Below are 25,028 nucleotides of genomic sequence, written 5' to 3' on the forward strand. Positions count from 1 at the left end.
TGTGGCAATTTCCTCTGATACTGGGAGGTTTCCTTTGACACCAGTACCAAAGAAAAAACAAAAACGGTGTGGTGCAAGAAGCTGCAGCATGCGCTGCCTGAAACTGGAGCCTGGCCAGCATGGCTATGCTCTGGCTGCTGGCCAGACCTGGCATGCCCAGATTGCCAGCACTGCAGCCCCGGGCAGTCCCTAAGTAAAGAGTCTCCTACCTCATGATGCAGGACAACCTGCTATGTGCCAGAGCACACATTCAGGGGCATTCCTGGGGACAAGTAGCAGTGGTACAAATATATAGTAGTGCTATTTGTCCCCAGGGAAACGCATGCTCCCGGTCATGGGGAGACACGCCTATCCTCTACAACAGTGGTCTCCAAACTTTTTTGATCACGCACACTTATCAGTAAAAAATTTTTGAGCACGCACCCCTAATATATGTATATTTATATAAATATAAATAGAAGTTCTAATATTTTCTTTCCACACCCCAATGGATCGTCGTGCACACCCCATGGGGTACAAGCACCCCACTTTGGAGACCACTGCTCTACAATATACTTCCTTGCTCCCAGGAGATTACGGACCAAAGAACAATTTGTTCCTGGTTTAAGCTCACAAATAATCCTACCGATGTGCATGGGAAAAGACTATGAAACTAAAGAACTTTGCCCTCCAGGCAGAAAATGAAGACACCAAACATGCTAAGGATGTAGTCTTCCAAACTGATATGAGCAAAGTTTCCCGTATCAGTGGTAGTTTCTCACATGCTCTGATAGCAGAACAGGGTCTCAGATAAGAGCCCAAAGTTAGAGTTACTGATAAGAAAAAGGGAGCATTAACAAGTGGGAACCAAACAGGAAGGAAAAGGGCTCAGAGGACAGGGGCAAAGAATGGGAAGCTGTAGCAGGCAGACAGGGCAGTATGACAGATGATATGAAGCTCCTTTCTCAGAGCTATGCTGAAATAGGAGATCTTAATATAAAAAGACCCGTCAGGAAGGGATCTGCAGAAAGAAAACAGACAGAAGAGCCTACAGCCCTAATTCATCAAAGCAGTTAAGCTCATGCTTAAGTCCCACTGAAATCAAGGATGAGTGAGGCATCCAAGGGAGAAAGTCATTTTAAAAAGAAATTCTCCACTGATGGAGAATAAAAAGGAAGTAGGTACCTTTAGGGAACTGCAAGCATCGTTTACTTTTCTTTTAATGACTAAAGTAGCTGAAATTCAGAACCTGCAGTCAGAATCAGTAAAAATTATAAGAAGAAATAAAGTAGTATAATTAAGTTCAAGAGAGAAATGAACCATGATGAGTAGGATTTCAAAGAGATACAGACACTAAGTAGATTGGCAAGAAGGAAAGGATGAGCAATGGTACTGCTGTTCATTTCCAAGTCATGCTATGGACTTCATAGCTCAAGCCAAACAGTTTTGTTTGGGCTGGATAACAACATGGAGAGAGAACAACATTCAAGATTGGGGATCCAGTTGCAAGTAAAGTTTGCCATTTGATGGATTCCAATTTTTCTAATTGTGTCTTAAGAATTCTCTTCCCTGACGCCATGGGCACTATTAGGCCTGTGCGAAGCGGCTAGTATTCACTTTGGATTTGGCCGATTCGGGAGACAGTGATTTGATTTGGGGGCTTGAATCACTGTCCCGATTCAATTCGGCTGAATCTGATTTGGAGATTGGGCTGCTGCTGAATCTCCAAATCTCTGAATCACCCAAGCCAGGTCCATTCCCTGCCCACTCTCCCACCCTGGCAATTGCTGCCCTGGCTGCCCCAGCTCCTGGCACTTTGACCAAAAAAAAAAAAAAAAAGCCCCAACTCAGCGGGTGCTGCTGGGCAGGGGTGTGGGGGTGATCCCCGTTGCCCCCCACTGCTCCATGTTGCATGGGGAGCTCTGCATGAGCCCCCCAGCCTCCTTCCCTGCTGTCCTAGCCCCCAAATGGCTGCCCTGCGTGCCCCAGCTCTGGCCCTTTAAGGAAAAAAAAACCAAGAGAAACCCCTGGCATCACCAGTTCCTGCTGGGCAGGGGATGATGCCCACTGCCCCCCATTGCCCTGTACCACATGGGAGGCTCTGCACAAGCCCCCTGAAGCCCTGAGGCTGCTGCAGAAGCGGTGAGTCCCCAGGGTTTTTCTCCACTTTTTTTTTCTTAAAGGGTCAGAGCTGGGGTGGGCGGGGCAGCCATGCTAGGGGGTGGGGCTGAGGAAGGAGGCTGGGGTTGTGGGTGCTGGGGGAGCAATCAGGGGATGGGGCCTGGCAGGGATCCCCCCATGGTCCCCTCTCCCCTCCTCCAGTCCCCCCTTCCCCTCCCCCTGCTTACCAGCATGGAGTCCGGGTCCAGCTCCCTGCCTGAATCATTAAAGCTCTCCGAATCTTTTTCGAATAGATTCAGAGACCTTTGAATTGATTTGGACCTTTTTATTGGTCCCCTGATTTGATTCGGATTTGGAGATTCGGCCACCAGATCAGGCCAGATCTCCTCTGAATCAAATCAGCACCCGAAGCTTTGCACAGCCCTAGGCACTATACCATCTAAGGGTCTGTTTTGCAGGCAGAACTCAGATGCAGCATCTTTTGCCTTGAGGTCATTGTGGGCACAACTCACCCGTGTGCACAAAGAACATGGAGCTAAGCAAAGCCTTGCTCCTGCCTTAAAGGTGCAGGTGGTATGTAAGGAGTGCTAGCCACACAGGGATGACTTTCAATTTGGAAGAAAATATTACTTTTTGCAGCAGTAGAGGGCAACAGTGACACATCTGTCTGGCCAAATTCCAATCTGGATAATTACACTCTTCTGCCACCTTGATTTTGTAGGATCTAGAAAATATAGTCATCTGATGTGCTTTTAGATAGGAGCTTGTTTTTCATAATGAACCTTTCAAAACTATTTACATCTCAGGTTAAATTCTCAGCTGAAGATTAGGCTGGCAAGAGAGACATCAATCAAGGAACACCTAATGAACATCCAAGCATGGCAGGCATTACGCCACAGTCAAACAAACAGGATATCGGTCAGTTTTATTAGATGAATCTAATTTGTTTGGCAAGGGGGGAGAGGGTTATTAAATGGTTTCACAACTAAAATGAATTTTCATGGAGTGACAGGTCATTTGGTTCTAAGAAAATCGACATGTTAATATTTAAATTCAGGATATGGTAGTGCAGTAAAGGACACCATTTCTGGAGTACTCAATCACCCAGCAAAGACTGCACAGACACAAAATCTGCAGCATCTGCTTTCGCTGCTAAAAGAGCTGTCTACGAATTAGCAAGTGGTAAAAGGAAGGAGAGACTTGGGCAGACGCTGTCTAGGCTACCTCTGTTCTGCTGATTGTATTATTTTGTTCAATATCTTAATTAAAAATCTGGAAGATGGGATGGAGTGCACCCTAAGCAAGTTTGCAGATGACACCAAGCTGGGGGGTGTAGCAGATACACTGGAGGGTAGGGCTAGGATTCAGTGTGACCTAGACAAAATTGGAGGATTGGGCCAAAAAGAAATCTCATGAGGTTCAAATAGGACAAGTACAAAGTCCTGCACTTAGGATGGAAGAAGCCCATACACTAGTACAGGCTAGAGACTGACTAGCTGGGCAGCAGATCTACAGAAAAGGACCTGGGGGTTACAGTGGACAATAAGCTGGATCTGATTCACCAGTGTGCCCTTGTGGCCAAGAAAATAACAACATGCTGGGCTGCATTAGCAGAGTGTTGTCAGCAGATCAAGGGAAGTAATTATTCCCCTTTACTCAACACTGGGGAGGGCCACATCTGGAGTCCTGTGTCCAGTTTTGGGCCCCCCACTATAGAAAGGATGTGGACAACCTGGAGAGAGTCCAGCAGAAGGCAACACAAATCGTTTGGGGGCTGGGGCACATGACTTATAAGGAGTCGCTGTGGGAACTTGGTGAAGTTTGGAGAAGAGAAGACAGAGGGGATTTAATAGCAGCCTTCAACTCCCTGGAGGAGGGCTCGAAAGCAGCTGGAGCTAGACTGTTTTCAGTGGTGGCAGGTGACAGAATGAGGAGCAACGGGCTCAAATTGCAGCACGAAAAGTTTTGGCTTCCGTTGGATATTAGGAAGAACTTTCTCACTAGCAGGGTGGTGAAGCACTGGATCAAGGTGATCCACAGTGGTGGTGGACTCTCCATCCTTGGACGCTTTTAACGCCCAGCTGGACAAAGCCTTGGCTGGGATGATGTAATTGGGGCTGGTCCTGCTTTGAGCAGGGGGTTGGACTATATGTGACCTCCTGAGATCCCTTCCAACCTCATTTTCTGTGATTCTATTGGTATTTCCATAGCATGTAGGCTTCTCAGCCACAGACTAGGATCCCACTGCACTAGGTGCTGTACAAATATGGAACACAAGGTTGCCCACCCTTTACCTATTTTGTCCACTTAGATCACAAGCTCTTTGATGCAGATGCTTCCCTGGCCAGGGACTTCTACAGCACCCAGCAAAATAAAGCTCCTAGCTCAGTTGAGGTTTTAAATATGATTGTAAAAACAACTGAAAAAACACATAATTTTAATTTCCTGTCTTTCTGTTCTTATCTTTGGGAGGTTTAGCTTAATTGCTTTCCCAGCCAGACTATAATGATGCACACTTCAAGTTTTCCTTCCGAATCCTTTTTTGGTGGGGGGTCAGTAGAGATCCTTCAAAGTTCTTATATTCTAGTTGACATCCCATCGGACCAAGTAGTTTGCCTATTAAAAGTTAGTTTAGTTGATGCTCTCACGTATCAAGAGTCATCCTGTTAATTTGCAAGAACCTTCCCAGAAGGTTATCAGCTCCAATTCACTCCTTAGTGACATCTAAAAATAATAAAATCAGACATAGTGTTATTGACTTGTATTACTCAGTGGTGTTTCCTTGACTATCATTATTCTTTATTAGCTGTATTACAGTAGCAGTATAGTGTGCTGGGTACTGGGTATGACAGTCCCTGCTCCAGTAAGGTACAATCTAAACTGACATGACAGAGATAAGAGTGGAGGAGGAAGCATCATTCATATTTTAAATGACAGGCAGGAGAAGCTAAAGGTATTTCTATACTGTAGCTATAACCTGGGTAAAGTAGCCTGTCCTGATTTCTGTACTCCACAGCTCGCCTGTTACTGGTACCTGAGTGAAGTAATGTAAAGCCATGCCTCTAGGCCTGAAATAGTCTTACGTGATTTATCCTAAGGCACATATAAAACAGAACAGAAACTTGAACCTCTCTCTCAGCTTCTGTCCAGTGTTTTATCCACCAGACTATACGGGAAAATTGAGCCCTTCTGGGCAACCATTCTTATTAAGAGAAACGTAGCTCATAATCATTCAGGGAGCACCTCTTGTTGTGATGTACCAGGAAAATAAATTTCAGGGGTATTTTATCCATCAGGCAAAGTAGCTTGGTAATCATTTAGGTTATCAGATTTGCTATAACCTCTTTGGATCCTCTTTTTTTGTGGGGGTGGAGGAAAGGAAGCTGTAAAATATACTGACATGGCTGAAAGAGAGCTGGTATAAGGACCATGAGATTATATAGAAGGAGGAGAATAATTTAAGAGGGGAAATAATTCAGGCTATCACTGAATCTTGTCCAGCTAGATTCAAGTATCCAAAGCCAGGCAGGGAACATATAGGGACAGTTGTGTAATATCCTTGGACATTCCCTTTGAGATGTACTCAACCAGGTTACCTGGAAGAAATGGTTTGGCTCCCCTAGTGAATCCATCATAGGTTTAGAGCGAGCATTGCGACAAGTGCACAGGACTCAAGGCTGCCTTGTGGCCCCTAAATGTTTGTATTTTCAGTTTTTGAGATACTGGCTACAGACTCCTGGGCTCCAAAGTTTTTATGGGAGCTGGACCTCCACAACTGAGAATGGCGATTCAGATTGGGCACTGGAGGCCAGTATGCCCAAAATAAATGGGCAGCCTGGAAATGACAGCCAAGGGCCTTACAGCAGCACTAGGAAAGACCCCAACCCAATGCACACATGCTCAAGACTTCTTTAGGGATTAGCTGCTAGTTTAATCCCCCCCCCACAGCCCCCTTTCATTTTAGATTGTATAGCTGTTGAACCTAGATGTAAAGAAAGCTTTAACTGAAAAAAAAAAACCCAACAACCCTCAAATCTACATATGGATGACAATACAGGTGTTTCTTATTCCTTCCCCACCAAGTGCTCATCCATTTTGTAGTCGACGGTGCCCAGGGTTAGGTCAACCAGTTCAACCAAACCACATCAAGAAGAATTGAGGCAGCTACAGGCATCTTTCTGCAGTGTAAGAAAACGGTACTGCCATCTCTCCTTGCTAGAATTTTATTTCTCACCTTTCAAGGAAATCTGGGCCCAAGGTCCCAAAGAAAACCTGCGACAACAGTTAAAAGAGCTGTAAACGTGTTATTTTATTAATATGTCTCAAATAGCTATTCAGCTTCTATTGCTCCACTTGACACACAGATGCTTGGCACTGCAATATCTTTTCACTTTAAACTCGCCATGGATGCCTGAGCGACCGAGGGCATGAGCAGAATGAGGGTTTGGATTGCATTCTCGAGTGGGCAGTTTCATGTGTCAAGACGCGGACGCAGTTTGGTAGATGTGACTGACGTGGCGACTGAGTTACTGATTGCTCAGGGGTTGAATGAATGGAACAGTTTCAGCAGTAAAGACTGGAATTATTTGCCTTCTGTCTGCACGGCTTCTAGAGGTGCTTGAAGAGCATGTACGAACAGGCAAGGTAGGCAATCCTATTCACCGACGCTGGGTGGTATTTAAAAATAGAATAAAGACTAGGCTTTGCCACATTCCTCAAGTATTGCTGCGTAGTAGGTATCACCAGTACACAAAACACAGGCCTTGTAGAAGGAACCCAGATCCAGTACACATTGGTTGCATCTACACGAGCGGCGGATTGTGCAGTTGTTACCGCGCAGTCATTTAGTACTTGCATAAGCAATAATTGTGCAATAACTGGTGTTCCTGCACAGTATTGTTGCTGCATGGTTTTTTCAGACGTTACTACGCACTGGCAACGAGCTACTGCACAGTAATGTCACATCATGTTAATGGCCACCGGCAGAGCTTTCCCTTGGGGGGGAGGGGGAGGGGGCTAGTCGGGGTGACCGCCCCAGACCTCATGCTTTTGGGGGCCCCATGAACAGTGCTGTACAGGCCCCACAGACGGTGATATGGGCACATGCTGAGGGTGCCACCACTCCAGGTGGCCACTGTGAGCCACCAGCTTCATGCTCTGGCTGTTTGCCACCCTCTCCCCCCCCGGGCTACTTGCCACCCCCTGCCTTCCTGCATAGGCCCCGCACAGGCTGATATGTCGCAGGCCCTGCAACCCCCTAGGGCCGGCTCTCCCTAGCAGCATTACTGCATAGTAGCAATGAGATACTACACAGTAGCATCTTGTGTAGATGCACTCATTATCCATAAAATTATCCTGCCCGCAACCCCACAATTGTGTTTGGGAGAGTGAGCCAGTATCTCCTCTCAGATGCTCTGCTCTGCTCTCCTCTTCCTCCCACTTCTTTAAAAGTGGCAAGACAATCCATCGTGCAGAGGGCAAATCTCCCCTCTGCTACAAAGACTGTCCTAAATCTTTAATGCTGGAGGCTGCAAATGAGGGAGAAACAGTGGAAAAAACCCCAGTAATACCCAGATCACACTTCCTTTTTAGCATCTCTTCCCTGCCACTGCATGACACAGGATACTGGGCAGGGTGGACCTATTGCCTGACCCAGCCAGTAAATGGCAGTTTTTATGTTTTATGTACAATTTCATTCCCTTCATTCTTTACATATCAGTGCACAAGCACTGCAGAATTTAGCTTGCAATGTGAGGCTGCATCAATTCTTGCAAGGAAAACAGCAGTTTTAATTATACTTGCCCCAACCAAATTCACTTAATTTGCATGGATTGGTGCTCTTGTAAATATTTCTGTCATGCAATATTTTGCTGCTTCCGGGAGACATCAGAAATACTGCAGAATACAGGACAAAATTAGATGTTGTTTGTGTATATTTCTGGACCAGACTAAAACTGTTCATAATACTCATTAAATGAAATATGTCATTGCAAGGTACTTAGATGGAATGGTTTATTTAGCCATGAGCCTGCCACATTACCAATAATTAGAATTCAGTTTTCATAAAGAAAAGACAGAGACACAAAAGAAAAAGAGTTCCTAGCGATATTTTCAAGCTGAATCATATCAACATATTTAAAGAGTAGAAACGAGATTCAGTTCCCCCCCCACAGGCAAAAATTATTTAAAAAAATGGGAAAAAATGAGTCATCTGAATTTAATTACCAGGCTCCGGGTACAGAAGGCTAGCTTTGAAAAGTGAAAATGTAAATAGGAATCTTTTTAATTTTGCTTATGGGGCTGAAAAGTTTATTTCTTTAGAAGACTAAACTGGGTCCTGCAAACTGGTCGGAATCTATGTGCATGTCAGGAAGGCACTAGGAGGGCCAGACGCGTGGTGTAGGAAGCAGCTCCTGCCATGGATAGTAAATCTGCCCATGCCCTGTGTTTCACTCACCCGTGCAGTACTACCATAGTGGCTGATCCACCTAAGAACTTCCTGCTAATCGCCCATCGCATTAGTCTTTCGTTGCAGAACAATTACAGGGAACGAAGTCACATGTTATGAGCCACTTATGACCTATCTGGAGGACACCAGCAGAGCAGAGGTGTTACGGCTAAATAAAGACAGTCAAAAAGCCTGAGGCTGAACTGATTCAATCTTTGCAGGTTAGTCTAAGCTGCGCTGATTGAACCAACAAGCAAGTGAACAGACATTCACTTTTGATTCTGGAATTGCAGCCACATGCCTGCAGCAGCCCAGGCCAAAATCTGGGAGATGCTAGAGCACGCCTCTGCTGGAGCAGACAGCTTGGGCAAAGACTAGACAAGAAGGGGTTTGCAGGGGAGGTGCAAAGCAACCTGGGATGCTAGGGGAACTGTTAGTTACCTTGAATCTGGAGTGGATCTAGGACACAAGTTCAATGAACCAATTTAACCTAAATCAGTTGAGTCTGATGCTACATCCATCCAGGTTTATCTTAAACTGGTTTTGGACATTTTGAAAGCAGTTTATATGGACTAAGCTCCTGTTGTGTTACAGATCTGAATCGGTTTCCAATCCCTTACACCGGTTTATGTGTAATTTCTGTCCGTAGCCTATGTGAGCCTGTCACAGGGTTGAACTTCACTCTCAAGGAAGTATATTTTGGGACAACATTTTCCAAACGCAAGTTTCATTCGCAAAAGGAACCAAAGCCCTTGGAAATACAGCACTGAAAGTCAGCAGCACTTAAACTCCTAAATTAGCTGGCTGGTTTCAAACTTTCTACCTAGCGTTTATTAACACCCTCCATGTTAATATTTGTTTTTTACACAGGTTTTCTTAAATGAGCATCATTTCCTTTTCCACAGGCTTCCAAGAGGCAACACTGCCTTACCGACACCCACGGGCTGAAGAGTGCTTGCCTTTTATCCAACTGCTTCGAGCCCTACTGTACACACCACAGCCCATTGATCCTTACTGCAGTGCATAATAGCTAAGAAGTAATGGTGCCCTAAAATATTAATGCACGCTGATAAAAACAGTTTGCTCATAAAACAGCAACATCTAATTTTCAAAGGAGTCCAGGGAACAGTAAACAACTGGTATACGGTTTGGAAGCCGCTTCATATTACTAGAGCCCGCACACTTAAATCTTATTCCCTCATAATTGCTGGGCAAATATAAATTACTTAAATGAACGTTATTTGCAGCAGTGGCAAAAGCCTTGTAAATAATCGTAATTTAATCTTACAGCCAGTAATCCCAGGTGACTCCTTCACTTGTTTCCAAGGTTTAATTCTTCCTCTTCTTGAGGCAGGCTGGGGTCTAAGAGAACATCTAGCAGCAGCAGGAAGTTGAGCGTGATGTTGAGGGTGCGCAGAAAGCAGAGGATCACAGTGCCTGATGCCATGGAGATACCCATTTCCCTACAGGAGCTGAAGGGATTTTAGTGCTGCAAAGGACCCGGCTGGGAGTGACAGCTCGGGTGAGCTAGCGTGACCCTTTGTCTACTGTAATGATGCTCCTCACATCACTCCCCTTGACATCTTTTCCAGCCTCCCCTTCCGCAGCTGCAGGGGTGATGTTTTGCCATTAAGAACCTTTCAACTAGTATCAAAATGCTACCCTCCTTCGTTTCAGCTCCTGTCCTAACCAGCTGCTCCTGAGACTGGATGCACCTCATGACTTCTGTCGTTGTCAATCAAGCACGCTTTCCCAAGCACTACATTCGCAAGCACAAGATAACAATGCTGCAAAAAACGTCTTCCACTTGTTAAGCAGGTTACTTCTCTCCGCTCGTCCTTCCATTGTAAAAGATCTGTTAGGTTGTCTCTAATTTTCAGTCTCTACTACTACTAGCCAGTTCAAGCATTCCCTTATTTTGGCAGGACTTCGTTCACATCTGTGTACCGATTCCCTCTGTGGCACATACACATTTCCCATCCCTGTGCCCTTCCACCACTTTAACTGCTGAGAATTATTTGCATCCGAAATAAAAGAATCAGGGATCTAAGAATACAGGAAGGGCATATTCTGTCCTCTGCCTGGGTAAACCTGGTTATTCCCTCGTTCTAGGAGGATCACACAACCTGTTTCTTATTTGATCCTTGGTAAGAAGACAGAGGTATGATGAGTAAGCTGGCACGAAACATATGCACGCACGCACACATGCGCCCTCCACCACGACCGAGGAAACCTGCAGAGACTAGATCTCTTTGCCAGGGCCCAAACCCTGGGATCTTCCCCCTCTTATGTAGACTTCTCTCTCAGAGGCATGAACTTGCCCCTCCAAACCAAGCCTCTTCATTTACAGTAAATTCCCTTGATACTTAACTGATCACTTTTGCTCCAATACACAACACGGCTGCTTTCCTATCGCCCATTTCAGTTATTCTTTTAGTTCTCCTCTTCTTTAACTATGCTTATTTTTCTCCTTACAAATCATTCGTGAAAAGGAACGCCAAATCAATTAGTTTATATATATGTAGCTACTCCCCCCGCCCTCCATGCACCCATTTTCAAGCTACATTAAAGATAACTATAGAAAACAGAAGACCGACTTCAACCCAAATTAGTGAAAAAATGTGGGTGTTTGGATCCCTGGAGTTAATTCAGAACATTTCAAGAGCCCCAGAACTGGGGCTTAGGAGGTTAGGAGGTATGGCAATCTGGGATTTCGGGGACTTTCACCTGGGTTCATCTCTATTTGCATGCCAGATGGTGAAATGATGGGCTGCCTCCTCTCTAATTTTCACTCCCTTCCACTAAGTAGCAAGGGAATATAAAATGAAACCAAAGTCTCAGTAGACCCAAGTTTCGGCAAAACATTATTAATAATCAAACACAAGCTTCTTTATAACTTTTGAAACCATGGAACAAAGAATCAACCTTGTCAAATCCCCGTGGGGCATCCTCTAATACTTTTGGAGTTTTTGTTTTGCTGGATGCTATGTGTTCAAAAGGCAGTTGTCAAAGTACACGCTCCCTCTTTCCCTGGTGATACCATTGCCCTGACCACGGTGGCATTACTGGTAGATTAAGGAACTCGACCGAACTGGACACGACTACTGAGTAATACATTCCTCACCAATAAAAGGTGCCCCTTTTCCTGAAAGCATGCATATTTATGCAGCAGTCAGGCTAAAAACTTAGTAGAATCAGAGAAAAGGAATATTTAATTTTTCTCTGCAGCCTCCTGTACGCAGAACAAACCAAACCGCAGCACATCTGCCACAGGTCCAGTGACAATAAAGTTAACTGCCTGATAATGTATTTAGCCATAATCAGACAAAAGAGGGCATTAAGGCTACTATTGTCCAGGTTTTATTATTTCCGTGACCCAAAGACACACTACAGAACCCCTTTTTTCCCTGGGCAGGCTGCAAAAATACAGGCACTTACCACAGTAAGTGCAACACGCACTAATCATAGTAAGTCTTAAGCAAGGAATTGGGACAGGGGAACCCACATGTAAAATGTGTCATGACTATGGATCAGGGAAAAAAAATCTTCAGCTCCTGGAAGTGTCATCATGCTATTTGCTCAGGCACAAATCAAAGTGAACACAAGCTATCCCATGAATATTTAACTTCACAGCTAAAATTCTATGTGCACAGATTTAATTAGATACATACACAAGCGTGTAAAAAAAAAAATGCAAATCACTGACCAGAGTGATGATCCCTCCGTTCCAGTGACTTCTAAAAAGTCATATCCATCTTCTAACTGGAAATCCATGAAAACCAAGGCAATGGTGTCTCCAGGCTCCGCTAGAATAGTCCACGTACAGTCTGCATTGTTGCTGTACTCTGACGGAAAATGAGGGCTGGAGATAATTCCACTCTGTCCCCGTAATGTCCCTCCACAAGCATCATCAGCTGAAAGGTAGAAAACACACATAATGAGCCTTTTGCTGGAAAGGGAACAGAAAACAATTGTGCCAGCAAGGAGCTGAAGCAACAGGGTCTATGGTTTTTGTTCTTCCCTGTAATAAGTTAAAGCTTTCAGGAGGAACAAAAAGTGATTCATATGCCACATTTGAGATGACAGGAAAATTATGATCGATATTCTCTCCCAAATCCAAAGGGGGACCAGACAGCTGAAAAAAAAAAAAAAAGTGTGTGTGGGGGGGTCATTGATTGGTACATAATGACAACTCGCCACAGGCAGCAGAAAGAGGAATAAATCAAACAACACGCGCTATACAAAGGATAATACCAGATTAACAGCAGATTGGCAAAAGCAAGTCTGAACAACTAAAGTTGATATATATTGGTTATATTAGACAGATACATATTGGCTTATTTTTAATTTTCTCAGAGCTCTATCCTTGTACTGGCATTTGATCAAAGAAATCACACAACTCCCATTGCACACGGAGAGAAGTGTCACCCAAAGACAAGGAGATGAGTTGCTATACATGTGTCACATCCAAGGCTCGTAGTCTACCCCCACACGGAGCAACCCTGCAGATGCCATATTCTGGCATGACCTTTGCAGGTGAGGGGGAAGAAGCACAGAAAGAGGAAAGCATTACTTTGGTGTTATACCCAGCTCTTCCTTTCAAGCCAGCAGAAGATGGTTCCTGATGCAGGAATGTTAGGAAAGCGAGCACTGGTCACATTTTACAGCATTCCCCACCCGATCTCGAAGCTCCTAAGAGAAGCCAGTGTTACTGCAGACAGCCCTGTAGGTGCCCAGTTGCTGTGAAAAGGCAGTATTTTGTTGATTTTAGAGAAACAAGCCTGATTTGCATTAGTAGAGGGTCTGGCCTGTTGCAGGTCTTTCCCAACAAGGGACCGTGGACAGGTTGATACCTGTTACGCCGCTCCGATGATGATAGGGTAGCTGTGTAAGAATAAACGTCACGTTTCTTTTTGCGGCATTGGCCCTAGCTTAGGCAGGTGGAATACAGGGCTATTGATCTAGGTATCTATGCAGCATTGAGGACCCCGCATGGCATCTGCCCCTGCGTGCACTGCAATCAAAATATCTGATGGAGCACAAGACTTTACAAAGGAAAATGATTATAATACAATCAACCACTTCATTTGACTTAGGGGTGAGCAAAATATGGCCCATGGGCTGGATCCAGACTGCCAACTGACTGGATTTGGCCCATGGGCAGGTGCCTGTCAAGTGAATGGATCTAGCCTGTGGATGGGTGGTGGCTCTGGCAACTGCATGGCGCCAAGCAACCAGGGCTGCTTCCGGTGTGCTGGGTGCTCTCTCCCTCTCTAGGCTGGGGCTGCCACCAGCATGCAAGCATGAACCCGCCTGAAGCTGTAGCATGACCCTCTGCACACCCCCACCCTGCCCCCAAGTCCAGATCTGGCAGCTGCTGACCACATCCACAGCTGCCCAAACGCGGCTAGCAGCTTCCAGGTCAGGGCTCTTGGCATGGGGTGTGCAACAGCTCTAAGTAGGTTCAAGCAGCCGTAGCACACCCCACCCCCTATCCCCAGGCAGTGGGATGTGCTAAAACTGCGGGCAGGGGGACTGTGGGGGCAATGGGGGGCATGCTAAAGCTACAGGTGGGTTCAGGTTTCTATACTGGTCACAGCCCCAGGAGGAAGGGATGGGGAGGGGGAGAGAGACGTGGCTCTTGGTAGGTCACCGAAACTCATTAAGGAGCCCAGCCCAGATAACTGCCCACCCATGATCTAAATTGCACAGCCTGCTATTAGGCAGGTAAGACACACACTTGCCCTGAAAAACTGGAGGTGTCCCGACACCATGCGAGTGGGCTCGTGATAAGATAATATAGATCACAACCTTTTTCTAAGTGAAGAGTCTAAGCCCAGTCTAAGCCCAGAGGTAAAAAGACAAATGAGAAACATTTAAAGGGGCAAAGGAAAGAAAGGACTGGGGTTACAACAATATACATTTTTGGAATTTCATTGCTTAGTCATGCACCCTGCCAAGGTTTCTGAGTTGTTTTAGACATTTGTACATTTGGTTGGTTAAACCCTTTAAAACCCATCTGCGTTTTACCTCTTGGGTTATTGTCTGCAACACTCTAGTATCAGAACTGACATTAGGAGTGGTCTTATAGGTCTTGTAGGAGTTTTGTGTTAAATCTTCTATATTTTCTGTGCCTCTGGCATTTCCCAGATTCCAAAAGTGGCTCAACATCCATTAAGGGAAAGGTTGGGGTGCGGAGGTCTTTCAGTTTTTAGGACAGATGCTAAAAATGGTCACTAGAAGCCTAATTTTAAGGAGGAGGGAGGGCTTCGTTGGCTTAGTTGGTTGCAACATCTTGGCCATATGTATGAGTCTCTCCAGATTTAAAACCCTCTTGCAACTTTAACTGTAGTTTTACTACAATTCAGCTAGTGTGTGCACGTCTTCGTTGACATGCCCGCACATACTGCACACATAAGCACTGCTGTACACATCCATCAAGAATTATGTAACGTTCCGCTGGCCCCAATCCTGCTAGTCACCTCAACTGGGTCGACCCTTACAGGCACGTGAAATCTGGCAGGAAAGCCACTGAGGTCAGCTTGAGCACAGGGACCTGCCTGCAAAAAGTCCATTTCAGGGCAAGAGCGACTGGCTGGAGAGGGCTAAAACAAGAGGCAACTCTGTGACTCGGAGCACAGTTGACTGGGTTTCACACTGCGATGCTAACTATGTAGAGGCCTGTAAGAATTATTGGGGGAACATTGCACTTAAAGTCATATTTCATGGTTATGCTAAAGCCATTAAAATACAGCCTTCAGGTGACGTCATAGCCATGAAATATTAATCGGTTCTGTTTTAGCAGCTGGCAGTGGAAACTGTGCTAGGCCTATTAAGAAACATAGATGTTGAGGGAAGCAAAGCCGTATTAGGTCATTCAGTCCATCTCCCCGTGAGTGGAGGCTTATTCTCTACTGGGCATTTACTAATGATGTATTTAGTCTAATTTTAAACATCCCAAGTGGCAGAGGTGCTACCACTTCCCTGGGGAAGTGCTTCCATAACCTAATGCATCTTACTGTCAAGGGAGAAAAAAACCAAAACCCTTCTTGACATTTCTTGCCTAAGTTCTCTCGGTAAATCCCATCCTTTACTCCTACATTACAACCCCCTTAGATAACCTCCATAGCTTCTTCTCCCTCCTTGCTGTCTTCGAAGGATGGAGAAACCACAGGCAGTTCAAAGATATTTTTTTCCTCCTTCCCCTGTCAACTGAGTCCTTGTTTTCCTCAAAGGGAGTTGTTTCAAATAGACAAAAAGTTTCCAGCCCCAAGGAATTTGTTGGCCAAGGCTATAGGGCAGAGAGATACTCAAGAGCTGGCGTAAGTCGGTACTCCAGGCACAGCACAAATGCTGCTCTTATTCATTACAACCGTTTCCACCTCTCTGCTTCCACTTGCAGCCTGCTTTTCCACTCTGCCTGCTGTCTGCTTCCGAATTCCTTCATCTGCATCTCTCTCCTCCCAACACAATCTCTCCTAAGCAGAATGCAAATATCATGGAGTTTATGCTACAGTTAAAATGCTAAACCCACATTCAAGCTGAAAATTAAGCAAAAATAATTCTGCTTTTTTTTTTCTCCACTTTTCAAACTTCTCTTCCCTTCCATTTCCTTAATGAGCTTCAGGTTTTGATGCTTAAAAGGCAGTCATCCTTAAGAAACCAAGTTGACTTGTCATTAAAGCTCAAGACATTTCCAAACAAGAAACAGGATCTGCTATTTGTTACAGGCACCTTCCTTTCCAACTAAGCCTCAGGTTAAATAATAATAATAATAATAATAATAATTAAAAAAAAAATCTCAAGAGGCTAAATAACTTAAGAGCCTAAACCTCATTTTCAAAAGTGACTTGTGTATGTTCAAGCCTAAGCTCCTTTAGCTCTCGACAGGTCTTTGGTTCCAAAGCCAGTATTGAAAATGAGCGTGGGAGCTTCTGAAAAAATTTACCCTTAACTACCTGATATATACTTAGGATTACGGGTGAAATTTTCAATGATGCATAGGGGAAAGTGGTCATCAAAATCTCTTAAAATGAATTAAATGTATATGTTCCATGCACCCCTAAGACCTTTACTTTTATAACAGTTACTTCTCCACAGGTAGCTAGCATGGGCCCCACCCTAACTGTGCATGCATCACATGTGCTCAAGACTGATTGTTTTTTCTTGATTAGCAATATTGTCAGTGCCACAAGAGACTCATGGTCCATGTAAGGGCACGAAGGGTAGGGTTGACAGTCCCTTTGCAATTTAAAGGCCAGGGCGCTGAGGACTTCTGAAAAGCAGGGAGGGAGGGTGCACACCAGATTTATGCTCCCTACAGTACTTCTAAGACCATAGTTATAATAGGACAGGGGGTGTCAAACATTTGGCCCGTGAGCCAGATCCAACCCCCAGAGCCATTCTAGGGAGCCCACCAAGAGTATAGGAGTTAGGGGCATGACTGGGAGACATAGTCTGCTGCAGTTTTCAGGCCTCCAAAGCCCCTCTGCACATGGCCATCAGCATCACATGGAGCGAGTGAGAGGTCCACTTACCCTGTAGATGTTTGGCCCCACTGTCACCAGATCCCTGCTGCTGCCACCACCGGAGCCCCGCCACCATTACCAGACCATCCTGCCTGGAAGGAGCCTTGTAATCAGGATCCAGCCAGGGCTTGATTAACATTGTGGCAAGGTGGATTTTAAAGGAATGAGATGTCCTACGTGTTTCAGGAGTGAGATATAGTTTAAGATCTTTGGTATTAGAGCCTTGCAAGGTCAGTAACTTTCTCTGTTTGTCCACCTGGAAAATACTTCCATCTGAAGCAGTCTGTCCCTTGCTCCAATTAAGATTTCTCTGAACCAGCAAAAGCAGCCTCTGCCAGAGTTACTCAACCAGCCAACACGGAGTCTACCAGATTCAGTGAGCATCGGATATAGCTATCTTACTGGCACCGCAACAGGCAGATAGAGGTGGGCAGGGGCACAGGGTGCAGTTTGGCAGGGAGGCGGAGCAGCGTGGTATGCCAGGCAGGCGGGTCGATAGGCACTGCTGCTGTGGGAGCAAGGCGAGTGGACTGGCACAGGTGCCAACCCGCCAGCACATGCCCAGTCTGGGTCCTCCTGAGCAGCTGCTGGAGGTGCAGGGGCAGGCTGGGCTGGGCACTGCTCCCTCCTGCCAGGGATCAGATGGGGAAGGGCAGGGGGAGAGTGCTCCTGTGAGCATGGTTTGTTCTTGTGTGTGTGCGTGCATGCATGCGTGCCCTGGGCAGTCACCCATCCCTAAGGTCCAGGTCTGCTTACTGCAGGGGTGGGCAATATGTGGCCCGTGGGCCGAATGCAGCCTGCCGGGCCATACTATCTGGCCCACGGGGCCCCTAAAAAATTTAGAAAATTAATATTTATCTGCCCCTGGCTGCGTCATGTGGCCCTTGATGGCTTGCCAAAACTCAGTAAGTGGCCCTCCACCCGAAATAATTGCCCACCCCTGGCTTTAGAACAGTACATTCAGAGGGCTAAAAGATGGATAAGTAGTCTCTGGAAAATATACAGAAGATCTCACAGTTAAAGCTGTCTTGACTAACAACGTTGCTATTGTGACAGCTAGACTTATTCCCTAAAGCTGCTTACAGAAGTTAAACAAAAGTGGCGCCTTACTTTAAATGTGGCACACTCTTGCACGTAGCTCAGCGCATGCCCAAAAGAGGCACCCCATTAGTAGGACACAGCTCACTCAATGCGTGTATAGTTTAGGTGCTTTAGTGGGGCTTTTGGGTCACCTTTACCTAATAGCTGATTGAATGAGCTTTGCCAAAAAGCCCCGACTGAAGCACCTGATCGAGGGTGGAGCTGCGGCAAACTAACGCGCTGCTTCTTCTGATAAAATGCGTTGTTTTTTTTAATGTCTGTAAGCAGTCTAAGTGATGCTGGATATTATCCTGGGATATCTGATGGGCAATTATACAGAATATTCTCTGTGGCTGTAAGCAACAGGGCTAGGAGCCATGGCCTCAAGCTTCAGCAGGGAAAATTTGAGTTAAAGATTAGGAGGAACTTTCTGACTACGAGGATGGTCAAGCATTGGAACAGACTACCCCAAGAAACTGTGGGATCTCCATCCTTGGAAATTTTTAAGAGCAGGTTAGACAGACACTTGGTTTAGTCAAGGACAATGCTGTCTCGAGCAAGCGACTGGACTAGATGACTTTGTGAGGTCTGTTCCAGCCTTGCTTTCCTATGATCTCACAACAGGCAAGGCTTCTCAGACAAAGCACCCTCTTGAAACATGGGCTTCGCCCAGGCAGAAAAGGCGCATGCTTTTCCTGTTCTTAAAAGTAATGAACTGCTTTGCAGGATGGGCAAAGCCCGAAGCCCGCAGGTTTTTATGATTTTGTATTTTTTTTGTAAACATTTGTATTTTATTTGTAAATATTTCTCCATGTAATATATTTTGCAATACATTTTTAGGATCAATATAATAAATAGTATATCAACCAATTAATAATTAAAATTAAAATAATGAAAATAAATTAATTGAATGATGTGAAGTATATATTATTGATATATTTTTGTAATATATTTTATGTATAAAAGCCCATGTTTGTTTTTTAATTATTTTGTATTTTACTGTTTTCACTGCAGGAGACTAGGAACTGGGGGAGTGTATATAATGTCTCGCCAGTGCTGTTCTGTCCAATAGTTGCTTGATTTATTCAGGGAGGTCAAAACAGAGGAAAAGTGATTCTGACTCCTCAGAAAATGTCTGAAGGAGCTCAGCCTGAACTAAGAACTAGCAGGTTAGACAGCAGATTTGCAGCAAGATGGAACAAGAGGTGATAAGACAGAATTAATGGAGGGTCACGGTTACCCACACAACCAAGCAGAAAAAGGACACAAACACAGGCCCAACAGAAACTGCTAGTCAAAAAACCCACACACGCATGTGCACTCCTGCGGCACAATCTACACTAACACATATTCAAAGTACTCAACCTTCATTACACCAACCCCCCACAACTTCTACACCTGAATAATGGGTTTCTGTTCTTCCCCAGGTCAGTACCCGGCAACCTAGACATCATCATACTTACGACTGAACCATTTCAAGTTCCAAGTTATCTATACTACAGCCTCATTTATGGGGGTTTCTCCAGTTAAACATTCAGTAAAATGTTTTAAAGGAAATATTATGACATTTAAGAGCATGGATTCTTGGCTTTAAAGGTCAGATTTGCCAAAATTATAACTGCACCCATAAATTTGCATTCTCCATGTTTTCTGAATTCAAACCCCCCATTTTGGTGTACAGGGTGCTGGATGCATGGGCCAGGGAAAAAGGGAGATGTCCAGGTCTATAAGGGACACGAGCAGTTTTAGACCCTGCCTGATCTGCCCCGCAACTGAAATGTGTATGCAAGTCATTGTTCTGGGATGTCAAAAACTCTGGTGCGGAAAAATGCAATTTTAGAGACTGGTGTAATCCTTTTGAAAAATCTTGGCCGGAAATCTTTTCAGCCATAGCGTTACCAATCTAAGTTAAAAAAAACAAAACAAACAACAAGCAGAGGAGATAGGAATGCATGCAGGCTGCAGCTTAGCAAAACATTATGCAGCAATTCACACACACTGCCCTCCTATAATGAGCCGTGAGCTTCAGCTATTGGGAAAAAAAAAAGAAACAAAAGAAACCTAGAAAAAAAAGTTGATATGCCACTAAAGCTGAAGGCATTTACCAGTTAGAAATGGAATCTGCTGCTTGCTACAGGTTATCTTATTCTACAACTAGACTCTATTAGCAGAAGCTATTAGAGCAAATGAAGTAGGAGGATCAAGAGAAAACATGGGCAGGAAGATAAAGGAAACCAAGAATTAATTTGACTTGTATTGTGGTACTGTGGCACTTTTGCATGTATGGCATTGTCAGATTCCTTGGTATTTATTTACAATGCACTATGAAAGCCTGTTAACTTTACAATGCATATTATAAAATACCATTTCCGATGCTTTAGTCAGGGGCTCTTGGGCTTTACAGTAAAAACACCTACTTTCAAGTGATTAAAACTCCAAGATATAACTCCAAGAAAAAAAGAATTCCTCCTGAATGAAATGTATCACAGAGGTTCTCCGAAGTGTCACACAGCCACTTATATGCTTTTATGGGGAGGAGTAGGATTTAGGAGCACTGCTTTGTAAGATCGGTCTAGAACGGAAGTATCAGATGCTTCTCGGACAAGACGAGCCCTGCTGACGGTACTCTGCAGGGCTGGGACTCACAGCTTCTCCTTCACAAAGCTGGAAAAGTCAAAACCATCCTTTCACTCGTGCCAGCTCCTATTTCTCATGTCCATCTGCTATCCAACTGCAGGCAGTCATCCGAACACGCAGAACGCAAAAGCACAGACACATGCTTCCCAGCCAGCCATGGCAAGCGATCAGATTAAATACCTAGGCTATTAAGTTGCTGTTGTGTTACATTAACATACTATGTGTGTTGCATTAGCACCTCTGAGCCCCAGGGAGAGCAAAGCCCCCCCTGGGCAAGGTGCTCCACTAATACACCTGTCCGCAAGAGTCTGAACACAGACAAGGCTTGAGTGGAACTGGAGGCATAGCAAGGAAAGGCAATTTCCCCAAAGTCACGTGGCAGGCATGTCCAAGAGGACCTTTCCCACTGCCTTACTCACTGTGCCACGATGCTTTTCTAAAGTTTCAGCCTTTCCCTAATCCCATGCTCAGGATTTACTTCGCCTAACCAAGCAAATAATGTGAGATGCTTCCCTGGTCGCAGTGATAGGACATAGATCCTCCAGTCTCAAATTAAAGGCTTTTAAGATTCACAGCCCCCCTTGATAACTTTTCAGAGTCTACTGGTACCCTATTTAAAAACTAATTTATTTCTTGCAGTGCTTATACTTTCTTGCATCATGTGATGCCTTAAGGGATCCCATGGGGTTACAAGCAGGCAGGGGACCCCTGAGAGCATGGCAGGAGGTGGTGCATAGTGGCACCTTGGTGGGCTGCTTGGTGGGGTAGATTGAGGAACCTGGATGGGGGGGATCATTAGATCCCTGAAGGAGGCAGAAGGGGGGTGACAGTGGCCAATGGTGTAGAGGCTTGTGCCAGATGAGGGTGGTGGGGGTAGGTCCTTTTCATGCCCTGCTCTTTCCATTGTCCCTGCCCTCAGTTTTTACTTGAGGGGATAAGTAAGCCCCTTGCTGCTGAGGGTGCTCCTCCAAGGACTTGAATGCCAGACCACTACCTGTGGTCCCTCCCACCAGCTCTGGGATCAGCAGAAGGAGCTGGGCTGAAAAAAAAATGCAGCCCTGTGTCTGTCCATCCAATGCAGAGCATGCTGCTTGCAGCACAGGGATGATCGGTGCAGGGGCTGCGCTTTGCAGCACAGCTTTTTCCTCTGCTTCTCCCATGCTCCTGGAGCTAGTAGGAGAGGCCACGGGGAGTCCTGCTGGGCACTGAAGCAGGCATGGGGTGCCCAGCATATGGACGAACCAGTGCTCGCCTCCTCACACAGGAGCTGGGCACCACAACACCCTTCAAAGGATCTTGTGGTCCCCTGGTTGAGAATCAGTGCCTTAAAGGATGAAGGCAAGTAGGTAAGAGCAAGAATGAGCCATACAGTCTTGTAGGTGATCCAGTAGCCCCCAGCCCTTGAAATCTGCAGGCAACATGAGACCCTACAGTGCTGTTGGTCACCAGAAATTAAAGAGTTAAAAGTAGAGTTGGTAAGGAAAACAAGAGTATAGTGTTTCCCCACTTCTGGTAATGGGTCTATAATGGGGAAGATACCACCGCAGTAGACAACAGCAGTCATCATGTAACGTGTTGAACACCTTGCTGGGCTCATTTGACCCCAGTACTCTTTCCTGCCATGGCAGGGGTCAGACTTGATGATCTGCTCAGGTCCCTTCCGACCCTAAAAACTACAAAACTATGAAATGTTCAGGCAATACTGAGCACATGAAGGATACTACTGGAGGAGTCCTGGTGTACTCTAATACCAATAACAAAGATGAACGAATGCAAAAGACACCAAGGTCCCCCATGCTGAGAAATAATACCACCCAACTTTCAACTCTAGATTCCCTCTGGCTTTCTCACCTCCAAGGATGCTTCAAACTATGGACACTTCTAAGATGGAGGCAGTGAGGATAGCTTCAACAGCCCTTGTCCTTACATGAGCATCTTACTGCCTATCGCCAGAGAAAAGGAGACGGTGTACTAAAAGTAATGGAGGAAGGGGAGGATGGTTCTTTATTTGCTCTTAGTACATAGAGGATAAAGGAAGCTTCCTGGAGGATGAATGAGTTCTGGCCACAAAGGATGGGTTGGATTTACTAGCAGGTGCAGATATACATAAACTTATTTCAAACTTTTCTTTAATAACTCCTGAAAAAGCAATGCGTGTGGAAGAGAGGTATCTATTCTCAGGCAGCTAGTGTTCTGTGAGGCACACAGCCAGCAGAAAGGCAGACAGGATGAGGCCATTTGCTGCTTCAATAATGCATGGGAAGTCTGAGGAAAGGCGATTTATTGTAAGAATGCCCTCCTCTAGGACAGACACAGCCAGCACGGCACAGGCTGCCTTTAAACATTATTATTGTCAGCAGCTCCTGCATCAGGAAAGGATGCATATTAAAAAATGTGAAACGTAAAACCTTCGGTTGGAGGCACAGGTAGAGCTGGCCAAACACAGACAACTCTTTCCTGATGTTGCGATTACAAAGCAAAGATAACATGGAATTCAGTAGTCAACATGCAAGGGTTTTTTTTTTTGCTGTTGCTCTTTCATACCTGGTTTCCCTGCCCTTGCACAGTAATAAATGTGTATTGGGGGAGACTTATTTAAAGCCAGTTTCAATGGCACCAAGTCACCTACCATTTCTAAGGCCAGAACAGACAACCAGCTTGACTCACATTTGAGCGTCTTGTCTCACAGCAACTTTGCAGAACTGACAGATGATGAAGTCCATTGTCCCATATGAAGTACCTGTGACTTACTCAAATTAATACTTTGCCTTGGAGCAATAGTGGATAATTTAACTTAATTGCCATTTAAGCGTAGCATGTAGAAGTCTGTGCTGTGTCTGTTGGGACACAAATCATACCCCAGCTGAATCAGTGCCACATTAAACTGGTTATCTGTTTTTAGCATGAAGTGACTACTGATTTGAGGAGGCCCAAGTTTAATAGATAAGGACACAAGAAATACCATACTGGGTCAGACCAATGGTCCGCCTAGCCCACTATCCTCTCTCCAAGAGTGCAATACAAGGAGAGCATTGACCAGGATAAATCTAGAGTGATCTATCCCCTATTCAGTATCCTTCCTGTCTACCGTAATCACTGGTTTAAGGATGCCAGAGGAAACATCTCCAACCATTCTGTTCAAGCCTTATTAATAGATCCATCATCCATGAGTTTGCCTCGTCCCTTTTTGAACCTGTCTCTGTGTACGTCTACCACCTCCTCTGGCAATGAGTTCTGTAAGTTAACAACATGTTGTGTAAAACAAGTACTTTCTCTAGTTAGTTTTAAACTTGTCACCTACTAATTTCAGCAGGTGTCCCCTAGTTCTGGTATTCTGGGACTTAGTGAACAACAGCTCCCTTGGTCCACACCCTTTATGAGTTTCTGCACCACTATAAATACTCAAGACTTTCTAAGGGTGAATTTAAATGACGGTATGAAGCCTCTGGCCTCTTAAAACCAGGCCCTTTCAAAAGCATTTTTCTCAGGCACGCAGAAGCAAGGAGATCACTTAATTGCTCCACACTTTAAAAAAATGCTATGCTTGGGACTTCATCTGATCCTCATATTTCAAACCTGCCTATAGTCAACTGGGATTTGGAGGAAGCTAACCTCCTGAGAAGTTTATCTCCACATCGCCTAGTGGGATGTTCTTGTAGTTTTCTCTGAAGCAACGTGTACCTTGTCAGAGGCAGACTATTAGACTAGAGGAACGAATCCACCCTAACAATGCCTGGATTCCTAATTAATTATTAAAAGAAAACAAAATGAAAATGAAAAAAAGTCGCTGCTATGCTTTTCCAGGGGGAGAAGGAAGGCAAAAGTCCTATCAAATTCTAATTTTCGAGGCCACGATTGTCTTCAATGCATTTTCCCTTTGAAAATCGTTGGTGCAGATCAGTATTGCTCCCATTGAAACACACAGCCCCCCCATTTTTAAAAACTTTTAATTAAAAATCCCTGAAAAAAATTAACAACTTCTTACCATGAATAATGTATATATAAATACATGTCCCTCCCTCAGTCTTCAAACAAACAGGTTGACGAGCTTGTTATTGTTAAAATATTTTAATATGTTCTTGAACAGCCCTTAAAACTATTTTGGCCATAATGCACTCCAAGCATCTGTCTGAGTTATAATAAGACAGGACACTTTTAATGAGATAATGCATATTTGATACGCTTAAATCACAGCATCACAAATGTTTTCAACTTCTTCAACTGGATTAGTGAAT

The 25,028-nt window shown here is 44.9% G+C and overlaps 1 protein-coding gene across 1 annotated transcript in view; it reads right to left on the reverse strand.

Annotated features, from left to right (window-relative positions):
- The window catches only part of CSMD2 (CUB and Sushi multiple domains 2), a 645,501-nt gene that overhangs the window by 411,276 nt on the left and 209,197 nt on the right, over positions 1-25,028 (reverse strand). The window contains exon 5 of the mRNA XM_090057063.1: positions 12,255-12,462. Coding sequence (XP_089913189.1) covers positions 12,255-12,462 — 208 coding nt within the window. The remainder of the gene's footprint in view (positions 1-12,254; positions 12,463-25,028) is intronic.

The sequence above is a fragment of the Crocodylus siamensis genome, chromosome 7 (assembly GCF_052110815.1).
Source record: "Crocodylus siamensis isolate JL-2025a chromosome 7, ASM5211081v1, whole genome shotgun sequence".
In the NCBI taxonomy this organism is placed as follows: Eukaryota; Metazoa; Chordata; order Crocodylia; family Crocodylidae; genus Crocodylus; species Crocodylus siamensis.